This window comes from Chenopodium album, chromosome 26 (genome assembly GCF_948465745.1).
Source record: "Chenopodium album chromosome 26, dcCheAlbu1.1, whole genome shotgun sequence".
NCBI lineage: Eukaryota > Viridiplantae > Streptophyta > Magnoliopsida > Caryophyllales > Amaranthaceae > Chenopodium > Chenopodium album.
In genome coordinates, this window is record NC_137859.1 from 34242628 (window position 1) to 34256063 (window position 13436).

The window sequence follows — 13436 nt, forward strand, 5'->3', positions numbered from 1 at the left end:
AATTAATTATTATATACAACCCTTATGAAAGCACCCACATATAATATGTGGTTGGCCAGATCGTGTGGCCAACCGTCACAGGGATTACTTCGCTAGTATATTAGGGATTATTTGGTTAGTGTTATAGGGGTTGCTTGGATAGTGTTATATGTATTGGAGGATCAGCTCAACCAAAACTTTTTTAAACCCTTATTAAGGATAGATAAAAGGTGTAATAAATATGATACAAGAGATGATATAAGTAATCCAGAGTAAAAACGTATTTGATTCGTCGAATAAGCTTATTAGCACGTGAACATACCAACCTAGCTAGGGAGATTACGAGTTCAATCCCCTCAATTACAAAGTGTAAAAGTTGCCATGTCACTAATAATTTATCATACAAATATACAATCGAAGCTTGAAATCAAAATGTCAGTGGTCCATTGCTAGTTGCATTGTATGAATAATGTATCATATCATTAATGGAAACGTGATGGAATTGAAGAAGTTGATGATAAAGTCCATTTGGTTAAGTAAACTAATAATTGAAAATGTATGAATATGTTGCACCTTCTAATGTATTGTGGATAAGTTCCATCCTTCATATTTTTGTAGTCGTCACTAAAATTAAGTCGTCTTTTAAAATGTATGATAGTTGTTGCTTATTACTTTTTAAGCAGCTTGTCAACACAGCTTATGTACACAGCAGGTTACCAACAAAAGAACAATTAATTGGAATTGGAGACTTGGTGTTTCATCCGATGACCCGTGCAAGTTTTGTATAGTAACTACAAACTCTCATAATCGTCTTAATTTGTTTGAATGTTACATCAATAAATGTTGTACTGTTGTGAGTTGTGACAGATGCAAGAAAATTAACGAAAACTAATAAAATATATACAATATACTCCCTTCGTGTTTGAATAAGAGTTACTTTTTTTTTTTTTGGCAAAAAACTACATTTTAAGAGCATCTTCAATGGTATACAAATAGTCAAATAGGGACTTGCTTGCAAATTAAATAAAATTGCAAACATGTATGTAGCTTACCATTGGAGTAGAAAATTGATGTAGTTAGATTAAACAACTTTGCTCAAACAAGCTGCGTTGCTTGATTTTTCAAAAATAACATCACCCACTTAATTAAAATACGTAGTATTACATGTGTATGATAATATATAACTATTTTATTTATTTATTTATTTTTCTTCCAACAATTCCAAGCTACAATGTTCTACAATCATCAATCAATTACATAATACTAAAAGCGAATCTAACATGACACTTGTCATGTTCTGATTAAAAATTTTCCCGCCACTTTTTTCTTTCCTTTTTTTTTTTCTTTTTGTACAAAATCTTCATTAATATCAATTTATATAATATATAATATTTGACCTTCAATTTGGCATTCATATTTGTAATATATTCTATATGCATATTTTTTTATAATTTTTTATAATAGGTATTTTTCTATAATAAACAAACATATAAGGTAATATATTAAATTAGAATAATGTACTAATCCCGTACTTCGTATCATTCTACAATTTATTTTTTCCTTGAAAGTTTTTTTTTGCTCCAACCAGGATTAGACACTTTAGCTTTTACTATAATTTTTTTGATTTATTCATAATAATAACGCTACAATTCAATAACTATAAACATAAATATAAAACAAAAAAAGGCCTTAATTATTAATTGTCATAAAAGTTAAGTCAATTAAATTTGTATAAAATATTTTTCCGGTTATAGTATACTATAAAATATTATGCCGGTCAAAACATGCCAACAAAATAGGGAAATATGGGGTATATAATTACATTGCACGGGTTATAATTAACATAAATTTTATTCTCATATAAAACAATATAATCATTAAATTTGAGTGTTTTTTTTTAATGTTCAATAATCAATAACTTTTGATTCAAGTTAATTTTTTTTTGAAGAGAAATTCAAGTATTTGTTTTAATTTTTTTTTTATATATACAAATATATTAATGTTATAGTAACATTGTAATTCATAATTTGATTAAGTAAAACCGTGCATTGCACGGGACCTTAAACTAGTATTTAATTATAATTGGAGCACCTTGTAGCTACAAAATACTTCATATACTAACTTGAATATTTGATGTGGCAAGGTAAGTTACAAGGTATAATAGCTTACCATTGGAGATGCTCTAATATTATATATTTCTCCTTTTATGGTCTTCACCCAAATCCAATACTCTACCTTTTTTTTTTTTTTAGTAAACTATAATTAGCCCCATCACTATCTCTCTTTTACAATTTTTAATACTCCAAGTATATCCCACTTACCTCTTATACTTTATTTAAGTCAATTAAATTGCCTAAAATTATGTGTCAAATTGTAAGGTGTAACACTTACGGAGTATTAAAATATGGAAGGAGTACATGGGATAGCTTTTTTTTTTTTTTTTTTTTTTTTTTTTTTTCACACAAAGGGTACATGGGATAGTTATAATAATATTGTCCTAAAGTCCATGGCGTGGGAAGCATGTCCTTTCTCCTTTTTTTTTTTAATATAAGATTTAATTACCAATTAAAAATTGAAAATTGCTGTAGAGTATGGAAATTATTTTATTGAGTCCCGTAGGAGAGTTTCACCATTGAACTTAAAATTATACTACAGTACGTATTAAAGATAAAGCACACTCTTTATTGATGATTTTGATTCACTAACAATTAATGCAAAATTAAAATAGATTAGGTAAAGGACCATAGTTGTGTACGTAACTTGTGTCTCTAAGAACACAAAACACTTTTAGAATATTCTATGCTTAATTAATCTTCATCATATCAATAGGTCTTTTCCCAGAAGGAATGGATTGAGTGTAAACTTGACCATAGTCCTTGAGCCTTTTGTATAATTGTGGCCTCTCTTCATTAATAAGTTCTTTTAGTGGGCCGATCTCTTTGTCTAGGCTTGGGATGAATAGCATGGCTAAGGACATTCGATCGTATTGTGGGTTCACCACTGCCTTGTGGGTTGGACTCTTAAAGACACCATTGCTCGCTATCTGCAAAAAGTAAAATTAAATATAATGGCAACCATTAAATAAAATGCTTAGAACATCGTGAAAATTAAGCTAATTTTCTAGTCAATGAAGGACGAAGGGAGTATTTGTGGACGAAGAAATTGATAATTTGATAGTCTTAAAAAGCAGTGCATGTGGTTAGTTTATTAACATTACCTCCATTTGATCACCAACAAGGATGGTGAGGGCATGAGGGATGACGGGAACACGAAACCAACGATCATCTTTGAGGACTTGAAGGCCTTCAACCTCTTTGTCTTGCAAGAGCATGGTAATGGCGGTTCCATCTCCATGAGGTTTAAGTCCAACAACTTGATCGGACATTGGGCATCGAGGGTAAAAGTTGAATCTTGCATGAGTATTATCTTCATTTTCATCCCCCCATAGCTCCAAAAAACGCTCTTCTTTTAAGTTAAGAGAATGTGCCATAGCCTTTAGAAGTGTCTCAAGTATCATTCGGTTCTTCTTTGAATATTCATGTAAGGTTGTCCTACATAATTTAAAAAAAAAATATGATTAGCATAAGTGATATTAGAATGATTTCAAATGATACCCCCATTTCATATTATTTGCAAAGATTTGACATAAAGTAGGAGTAGAAAATGTCTACTTCTTGCAAATAATATGAAAATGAGGCAGTAAAAACATAGGATTTGGACCCAAAACCTAGCTACACGTACAAGAAAGTTACCTAAATTGTTCAGGATTTTCTGGCCAAAATTGAAGTTGGCGCTTGTCCTCGGGATAAACTTGGAGATGAAGCTTATCATTCCAATTGAGACTTCCGCGTTGAACAGCATTCGTATTTCCATAACCTTCCAAGTCCTCTCCTTTGGAGGAGTACTTTTCCTTTTCTTGAAGAGGTAGTTTGAAGAATTGTTTGCTCATTTCTCGTACCTCGTCTAGTAATGAAAGTGGCATACCATGGTTCACTAGCTATTAAAAACACATACAATATCACAATGTTAGGGTTACATAAAACACATTATTGTATATTTGTACATCTCATACTTGTAAATAAACAAAATGTTGGATTGTAAGAAGGGCTAACCTGAACACAACCCCAAGAAGTGAGAGCAGAGCGAAGCTTAGCAAGCTCATCAGGGGACGATGAAGATAAGAGAGAGAAATCGATAGTTGGAGTGTCCATCAATGAAGGAGCGCCATCGTTACCAAGTTGGTAGTCGTCCTTGGTTAGTAGGTAACCTTTGGGCACAACACCACTTTGGAGTATTTCTTGAACAGGCATAAGTGTAGGTGCCATTGCTACTATATATATTTAACTTGAAACAAAAAAATTTATGATGATTAATATATGATTTAGTAATTAACTAAGGAAGCTAAGTGTTTTGTAAATGGGACGTAGGAGGTGCAGTTTATATAGTATGGCTGATCATAGTAAAGATATATACTTATATTTGACTAAGATTATTATTATATCATTATCTTGAAACAACCAAGTTGCCCAAGTTGTAAATGTCGAAACTTCTAGATAATCTAAAATTTTGACTGAAATTAGGGAGTGTTTGTTGTGGTTGACTAGAATTCAGCCCTTATAATTTTCAATCAAAATAAAGAGTGAAAAATTAAGAAACAGATTTCTAGTACGTAGATACGGTAATAATTTTGAATATACAAACATTTAGGACTACTATGGTCCAAGCTAGATTAAAATTTAATTTTGTGTGATTTAAATAAACTAATTTCTAATGTAAAAGGAATATGCCCTTTTTTTCGTTTTTTTTTTGTTCAGAGAGTCACAAGGGCGGGGTGAGAACCGATCTTAGGATCACTTGGAATCGGAAGGGAAGCTCTAACCACTTGACCTATAGTGTCAAACGACAACTACTACATTATATGGTCTAAAGTTCAATTTTAACTATTTCATTCAACTAATCACAATGATGATTGCGACTAGCTACACCATGTGGCTGGTTGTAAAAAGAACAAAGTAACTCTTATAATACTAAATTAAATGAGTAGCCTTTATAACAATGATGAAGTAAATCCTGTAGCACTGAACAATTAACCCTAATATATAACAATAACGAAAAATCTTTATAACGCTGACTGAGTAATCCTTATAATACTAACGAAATAACCCCTATAATAGTTGGCCAATAATAATAATAAAAATTTGCAATTACATGAAGAGTTGTCGAATTGATCTTACAAACGATAGTCAAATTAGTGATAAAAGTCAATACATATGTGTCATTTAATTAAAACACGAAAGAATTATGAAAGATTGAATGTTACATAACGGGAATGGCCAAATTTTCTATAGTTTGATGGTTATAATTTCCTAAATCAAAGTTAGCAGACAAAATCACTTAAGAGTAGAGAAAGGCCCCGAATAAACTGATTAGAGAACCCCCACACCTAAAGAGCTCCACAATAATTTGTTTATCTTACGTCAATTTCATGGTCCTAAGATACATATCTTTATTTCTACTCCATATAACTCCGCTAAACTTTACTTGGTACGAGTATTAATTCTCATATGTCAAATGATCGAACATATTTATGAAAAACATTTTTACAAAGTACGAGTATACAAGAGCAAAGCCAGGGGCCGGGGTTTTGACCCCTATGGCCCAATTCCGCACATTAAGAGAGAAAGCAAAGGTCGGGATTTTACTCGATCCCAGTAATTTTTTATTCTTAACTTCGCCCTTACATAGTGTATATATAATACTGCATAACAATAAAAAATGGAAAACATACTTCGTATAATAACATGAAAGATATCCTCGTGGTATGGACTTGAATAATTCTTAAGTTAGTCCATGCAAAAGAGTTAAAGAAGCGTCATACTTTTCAATATTAAGACTTCTTCTGTCACAAATTCAGCATATCATACTACGTACTAGATATGTCATTATAGTTTAATAATTATTTCGATACGTAAAGATTTTATGATTGAAACAAGCAATTAAGGTCGTGTTTTGTGGGCTGAATAATTTTTGTAATCCCTAAACCTCGTGTAAGAGTAATTAATTCTTAATGAGGTAAGTTAATTATGTAGCCATAATTTGTAGAAATAGATGTACATTTGGTAGATGATTAATCGCAACCTAGGATTATTCTCCGCAAAATTTCACCTAATGCGGTTGACTTTGATAGATGACTACTAAATAATTAATACTAAGATTTTTAGAAGGTTCTATGTGTTGTCAGGCTAAAACTTAGAAACCTGTACACTACTCATCAACTTGATTGTGAATTACTTGTGTTTTTGCTTTCCTCATGCATGATTCACGATCAACAACATAATATATATTTAATAAAAAAAAAAAAGAGTATATATTTTAAAAAAAAGGCTCCATCATTTGCATAATGTATTTTCCACTTAGGGTCTGTTTACATTTACTGAATTAAGCTGAACTGAACTGATTGGAGCTGAACTGAACTGAACTGATTGGAGCTGAACTGAACTGAATTGAGCTGAAATGAATATTTTATGAGAGAGGAAAATTAGGAGCTGATCAACTGAACTAAACTGAACTGATTAGAGCTGAACTGAACTGAAATTAAGTAAATGTGAACATGTCCTTAATACATATATAGACACCAAAATAATACTACTTACCTCAGTTTTTATATAATTATACGTTATCCACGTCTTTATTCTTATAGCCACTTTCATATTTTTACACTCTCTTACTTAAACAACTTTTTCCTTAAATCCTTACCACGTACCCATTCAGCAAATTGCTCTTTTTAGTATGTTTTTATTTTTTACTTTTATTATTATTTTTTTTTTTTTACAATACTTATTAATATTTGTGTAATTGTTACCGAGTAAAATAATCAAATAGAAAGAGCCATTATAAGTGTGATAAATAAAGCAAGACAAGATAATAGATATGAAATCTTACATAGAGTATTGGTCTTGGGTTATTATAATATCTTTTTTTTCTTTTTTTTTTTTAACCAAAATGTGATAAAGTAAAAAATTAGAACCATTTTTTAGTAATGACCCAAATTGAAAAGTCTAAAAAAATTATAAAATGGAGGGAGCAGTATTTTCTCTGTTCTCATTTAGTTTTAACCTTATATATTGACTTTTTAGCTACATTTTAATTAATTTTGTTTCTTGTAAAAGATTTTGAAGGTAGGTAGGTTAACGTTAAGAATTTAACTATTTAACAAATAATGTATTTAATTTAGTATGAGATTATTCAAAAAGTTTGTAGAAGAGAGTTGAGGTATTATACGGGATCTTTTATCAAAAAACTAATTTTACAAAAGTATTTACCAAAATGGCTTATTATAAATTTTAATTCCAAAACTAGCTAAATTATCGGCTTGAAAGGAAATTAATTATTTCTTTTTTCCTTTTTACTGGTTTGGTTCACTATAATACTATATGGGGTTTTCTTTTCTGGTTTAATTTTTTTTTATTTTTTTTTTGGGAAATTCTAATGCCACAATATAAAATATCCCATTAATTTGAAAAATAACATTCAACATTATATATTTGCAACATTTCTCGAGTTTTTAAAAGTTACACTAAATGAAAAATCAATCAAAAGTTTGTCCTTATATTCTTAATGTGGGGGCTCTTCATATTCAATTTCAAAGTCAGACTCAAGAACTTCAATATTATTCTCTTCAACATTACTTCCTCCGTTCTTTTTTACTATTTGACCAGCTTTGACAATTACACTATTCACCACCCCTCTTTTAACCGTATTTTGTGAACATAATAATAACATATAAAAGGTGTATATATTGTATAATTGTTACAATATGTCTTGAATCTCTTTGCCACTACGAATGACCCAACACGAGGCCATGCTAATGTACCTTGATTTCATGTATGGAGGTGATACACAATGTACGTTCAATACAGGTTATTCAAATTTTAATTATGACATAGATGTTGACCACCATAAAAGATCTATGGCATGCAGTGTTCACTCTTGGTTCATAGTTGTGATGTTAGTTATTGGAAATATACTAGGTAACCTACACAACACTTGAAGCCTACACAACTGTATGCAAAGTATATTTCACAAACTCACCCAAGAACCCAACCAATACAAAATACTTGACGTACTCCTAGCATATGAAAGGCAAGCTACGCATGAAACCCTAAACTAATATGACAAAGTTATAGGGTGGGCAAACTTACACAATTAAGTACACTTCGATTTCTTCACGCATAAACTTACAAAAAAAATATGAAATGAGATCTCTACTATTTATACAAGGCCAGCTTGTATAGAAAGTAGGGTTTTCAAAAGATAGAAATGTTAAGTTAACAAAATCTCAAAAACACGGTTTTAAAGTAAATATCTTTAAAAGAAAATCTTTTTGGAAAACTTATCAAAGATAGATTATCAATCAAATAATATCTTTTGATAATCAGTTTTTAAGATATAAATTTTTTTAGAAAATATTTTCTTAAAAACTTATCTTTTTAAACTATCCTATTTTAATTATATTTGCCAAGCTCTTTGTCATGTTTCTAATAAGTCTCACGCGTAAACCTACTTAACATATTTACAGCAAAGCTAAAAGATAAAATCTTAGCTAAATTAGTTTGCTGCGCCAATATTTTGTAAACATAGGATACTTGGGCTTCACGCAGCCCAGGACTAAGTTCCTGCTGTCACTTGCACTCCAGTTTGAAACTGGAACTTCGCAAGCCAAGTTCTTCCAGAACTTGTTGTCTTCAATGCAGACCAAGTCAACACTTTAACTTGTTGTCTTCAAGTTCCTGTTAGGGAACTTAGTTCTTGTTAGAGAACTCTTCTTCTATCTTGTTTAACCTTTCTTTGGAACCTCTTCATGTCTTCTTAGATTAGGGTACTCTTCCACTTCCAAAGTCCACTTTACCTGTTCTAGTCATACACTTAGAGAAACCTTTATTACTTCGAAGTTTGCTTTGAGTGTAAGTTCATCATCATCAAAACATTTAAGCTGCTTCAACAATAGTGAACCACGCACATAAATCAGTGTGTTCTAGCTCGCTGACTCACTCTTTGTGGATGCTCATCATAGACCGGCATTGGCAGCCTACATACTTAGCATTAGAGTACTAAGTTAGCTAGCTAGTATTGCGGGGAAGCCTATGATGGAGGAAGCACGAATTGAAGATAAGTAGACATATACTTCCTCCGTTCTACTCCCTCCGACCCTTTTTTACATTCCTATTTCTAAAATCACACGGGAATTAAGGAACTTGGAATAAAACAAGAACAATAAAGTTAAGTATAAGGGGAATTACAAGACATTAATTGATGTCTTTGAATAAAACAAAGATTGAATAATATTTAATGATGCACATGTCTGCATCAATCCTTTGAAACAAAAAGAACAACATTTTTCGGTGAAAAATAAAAGGACCAATCATATTCATCTAAAGTGTTGCACATGGATTCTGAATTTTAAAGGCATTGATAAGAGTGAGAATGAGAAAATAAGAGTGGGAAAATAGAGAAAGTTTTAATCACAAAATAGAAAAAGGATAATTTGGAATATTTGGTAAAAATTTAATTATTAAAAAAGGAAAGTAGAGATGTAATATTGAAATATCCATAAAGGAAAGCAGGAATGTAAATAACGGACGGAAGGATTATTAATATTGCAACAATAAGGAAATTATGCATCCCAAAGCACATTTTATATGCTAAATATCTATAATTGTGTAATAGTAAATATTATAAAGTTGATATTGTGAAAGTATTTTATAGGACGAATCCAACAAGATCCCACATGACTATATTTTGTTTAACATATAAATCATATTATATGGTCAAACAAGAGTGATGAATAGTGCAAAAGTCCATTATTACAATATTAATAGTACGGAGGAAGTATAGAATTTTTGCACGTACTTTTTGGGATAGGTATGTAAATTTTTTTTATTATTTGCCTCCCCACAATTAATCACGACCTCAAGAATCAAGATGATGGTATAATAGAGTAGGACTAATCCATTATTACAAGAGGAGGATAAAGTAGTACCGATTACAATTAATAGCAAGAAAACAATAATATAAAAATCAAATCAAAATAAGACACACTCATAACACAATTTAAAATTAAGTAGCTCATCGTTGTGACCCGATCAACACACAATGATCCAACATTTCAACGTGATTAATCTAGAAATTTTAGTGATTAATCTTCACAATACTGATAGGCCTTTCTCCTGAAGGAATAGATTGTGTGTAAACTTGGCCATAATCCTTGAGCCTTTTGTATAACTGCGGCCTCTCTTCATTGATAAGTTCATCTAGTGGTCCAATCTCTTTGTCCGCGCTTGGAATGAAAAGCATGGCTAAGGAGATCCGATCATATTGTGGGTTTACCACCGCCTTGTGGGTTGGACTCTTGAAGATGCCGTTACTTGTTATCTGCAAATAAATATAAATATTTGGTAATAAATGTCATATCGTGTGTTTTGGAAAATGTAAAAAGTTAATGTTTCAATTGATAATGAAGTCAAATGGGTAGTTTATGAATAAAATAGGTCACGTCTCTTCACCTTGAAAAAAATATTCCGTATAAATAATATTCAATACTCCTGATTTCAGTTTAGTAAAAGTAATTTAAATTCGGCAAGATAATTTCAGTTCAGTAAAATAATCTCAGCCGAGTAAAAATAAGATGGAGTGAACTAGGCCTTACGTTATAAATGCAATCAATAAGAAACACTTGAAGTTGTTTTATAATCCTTACCTCCATCTGATCACCAACAAGGATGGTGATGGCTTGAGGGATGACGGGAACACGAAACCAACGATTATCTTTGAGAACTTGAAGACCTTCAACCTCGTTATCTTGCAAGAGCATGGTAATGGCAGTTCCATCTCCATGAGGTTTAAGTCCAACAACTTGATCCGACATCGGGCATCGAGGGTAAAAGTTGAATCTTGCAAATGTCATATCTTCATTTTCATCTCCCCATAATGCAAGAAAACGGTCTTCTTCTAGACCCAAGGAACGTGCCATAGCTTTTAAGAACGTCCCGAGTATCATTCGGTTCGTCTTTGAATATTCATGCAATGTTGTCCTGTGATTTATTATTTGATTAATTTTCAATTTAATTAATTGTATTAGTTGCTTCATATCTTTAGTACAATCAAACATATAAGCAATTTGATTAAAGATTAGCGTAACATGAAAAGTAATTTAGTTATCAAAATTGTTACAATAGCCTCTAGTATAGCTTGAAAAGTGACAATCAAAAGGTTTGATATATCTTTAGCTTCTTAATTATCCTCAATATTTATCCTCAATCAGTGTAATTAATGTTAATTTATCCTCAATATTTCCTTTTTTAGCTTCTTAGCCCTAAGGGTTATTTTTAGCATTTCCCTGTACTTAATGTTTAAAATATATAAAATTCATTTATCTTATTTTTTTTTAAGTCTCAATTTAATTAAAAATTAGCAACGAACTAAAAATTGTGGGTTCATGTAAAATCACCTAAAATTTTCGGGATTTTTAGGCCAAAATTGAAGTTGGCGTTTGTCCTCTGGATAAACTTGGAGATGAAGCTTGTCATTCCAATTGAGACTTCCACGTTGAACAGCATTTGTATTTCCATAACCTTCCAAATCTTCTCCCTTTGAGGAGTACTTTTCCTTTTCTTGAAGAGGTAGTTTGAAGAATTGTTTGCTCATTTCTCGTACCTCGTCTAGTAATGAAAGTGGCATACCATGATTCACTAGCTATACAACTCATAAAAACATTATATGTTAGAAACTTAAAATCACTACACATAAACGGTGCATAGCATGATATTTTATTTATTTATTTATTTTTTTTTTTTTTATAAATTAAGAAAATTGAAATACTTACGATGATAACCAACAAACCTTTAATAATCATTAATAAGTTCGATGTTAACCATATTACTTAAAAAAATCGTGTACCTGTGAATTTCTAAAAATTGTCAGCCACATAATGTTTCCTTTATGGTACGTACTCCGTATTATATAGTGGCTACTACCTAGGTAATGAAAATATCTAGTATTAATATCATAAATATGAAATATATGCTTATTAATAGCATAATATAAATGGCTGGCCAAGGGTACGTAATTATATAAATGGCAAACCTGAACACAACCCCATGAACTGAGAGCGGAGCAAAGCTTAGCAAGCTCATCAGGAGACGACGAAGACAGGAGAGAAAAATCAATCGTCGGAGCATCCATCAACGGAGGAGGACCATTACCAACTTGGTAGTCATCCTCGGGCTGTATGTAGCCTTTAGGCACCACGCCGCTTTGAAGTATCTCTTGCACAGGCATAAGAGTAGGAGCCATTTTATGTTAAAATTGGAACAACAATTTTATGCAACTAGATTTATTTATAAGGCTATGATTTAGAAAGCTTAGGTTATGATATGCAAATGGGACGTTAGAGGGTCAGTTTATATAATAGGGCTGATAATATACTGTAGCATATTAAAGTGAATTAGGTAGTATGAATAATTGCTTTCAAAAAAAAAAAAAAAAAAAAAAGGTAGTATGAATAATTCATTGATCATCAAAATTCCATTTGACTAATTTATATATTACATGATAGATTAGCTACAAATTACTGTCTTTTTTTTTTTTTTTTTGCATATTTTTGAATTTTTAGGACAAATAATATATAGCCATAATTCATATTTTTTCCTTATTCATAAATTGCTTGTAATGAAATCCTCTCAAAGTTAACAACTTATCTCAAGAATTTCCCAAACTATTAGCACATGCATGCACCCGTGCTATTGGACAAGTATATTATGTACGTAGAAAGACAACCTTGATAGTTAATGGGGTAAGTTAGTAGAGTAGATATTTAAATTCTACGCCAGTGATGTATGCATGCATGTAGTGTTATTTAATTTCGATCATCTCGTTACTCAATTAAGTTACAAAAAATGTACTAGTATTATACAAATTCTTAAATGGACCTGGTTCACACTAATTTATTGTGAAACACTAACATTAGAGATAATATAATGGTTTTGTTAATAAAAAAAAAGTCACTATATTAAAATAAAGGTTATTATGTTGAAATAAAAGTTAGTGTGACATTTAAAGCTATAAGAGGTTTTTTTTTAAATAAAATTTTTAATATAATGGTCAATATAAATAATAAAGATCACTATATTAAAATTAGATAACTATTCAACATAATTTCGTACTTTAAGTTCATGATAATATTAATGGTCACACAAGTTTTAAAAAAGGTTACTATGTTAGAAATAAAGTTACTATATTAAAATTAGGGGTCACTATGTTAAATATAATGTCAGTTACGTGTGTATAAACCTTAGGTCCACAATAATATTATTGTGAACCAGGTCCACGCAAGATTTTCTGTTATTCTACACCAGCAATATATGTGGTGTCATTTCTATCTTCTCGTTCGATTGAGTTAA

General features: G+C 30.8%; 2 protein-coding genes across 2 annotated transcripts; both read right to left on the reverse strand.

The window, feature by feature from the left end:
• Nucleotides 1–2715: 2715 nt before the first annotated feature.
• LOC145618475 (jasmonate-induced oxygenase 4-like) lies at nt 2716–4304 on the reverse strand. Its single transcript, XM_081673246.1, has 4 exons — nt 4092–4304; nt 3732–3976; nt 3197–3530; nt 2716–3022 (listed from the first exon to the last, which is right to left on the reverse strand). The coding sequence occupies exons 1-4, from the start codon at nt 4302–4304 to the stop codon at nt 2783–2785; spliced, it is 1032 nt and encodes a 343-aa protein (XP_081529372.1). The 3' UTR covers nt 2716–2782.
• A 5863-nt stretch (nt 4305–10167) lies between these two features.
• LOC145618530 (jasmonate-induced oxygenase 4-like) lies at nt 10168–12457 on the reverse strand. Its single transcript, XM_081673301.1, has 4 exons — nt 12121–12457; nt 11486–11730; nt 10736–11069; nt 10168–10410 (listed from the first exon to the last, which is right to left on the reverse strand). The coding sequence occupies exons 1-4, from the start codon at nt 12328–12330 to the stop codon at nt 10168–10170; spliced, it is 1032 nt and encodes a 343-aa protein (XP_081529427.1). The 5' UTR covers nt 12331–12457.
• Between the last annotated feature and the right edge of the window lie 979 nt (nt 12458–13436).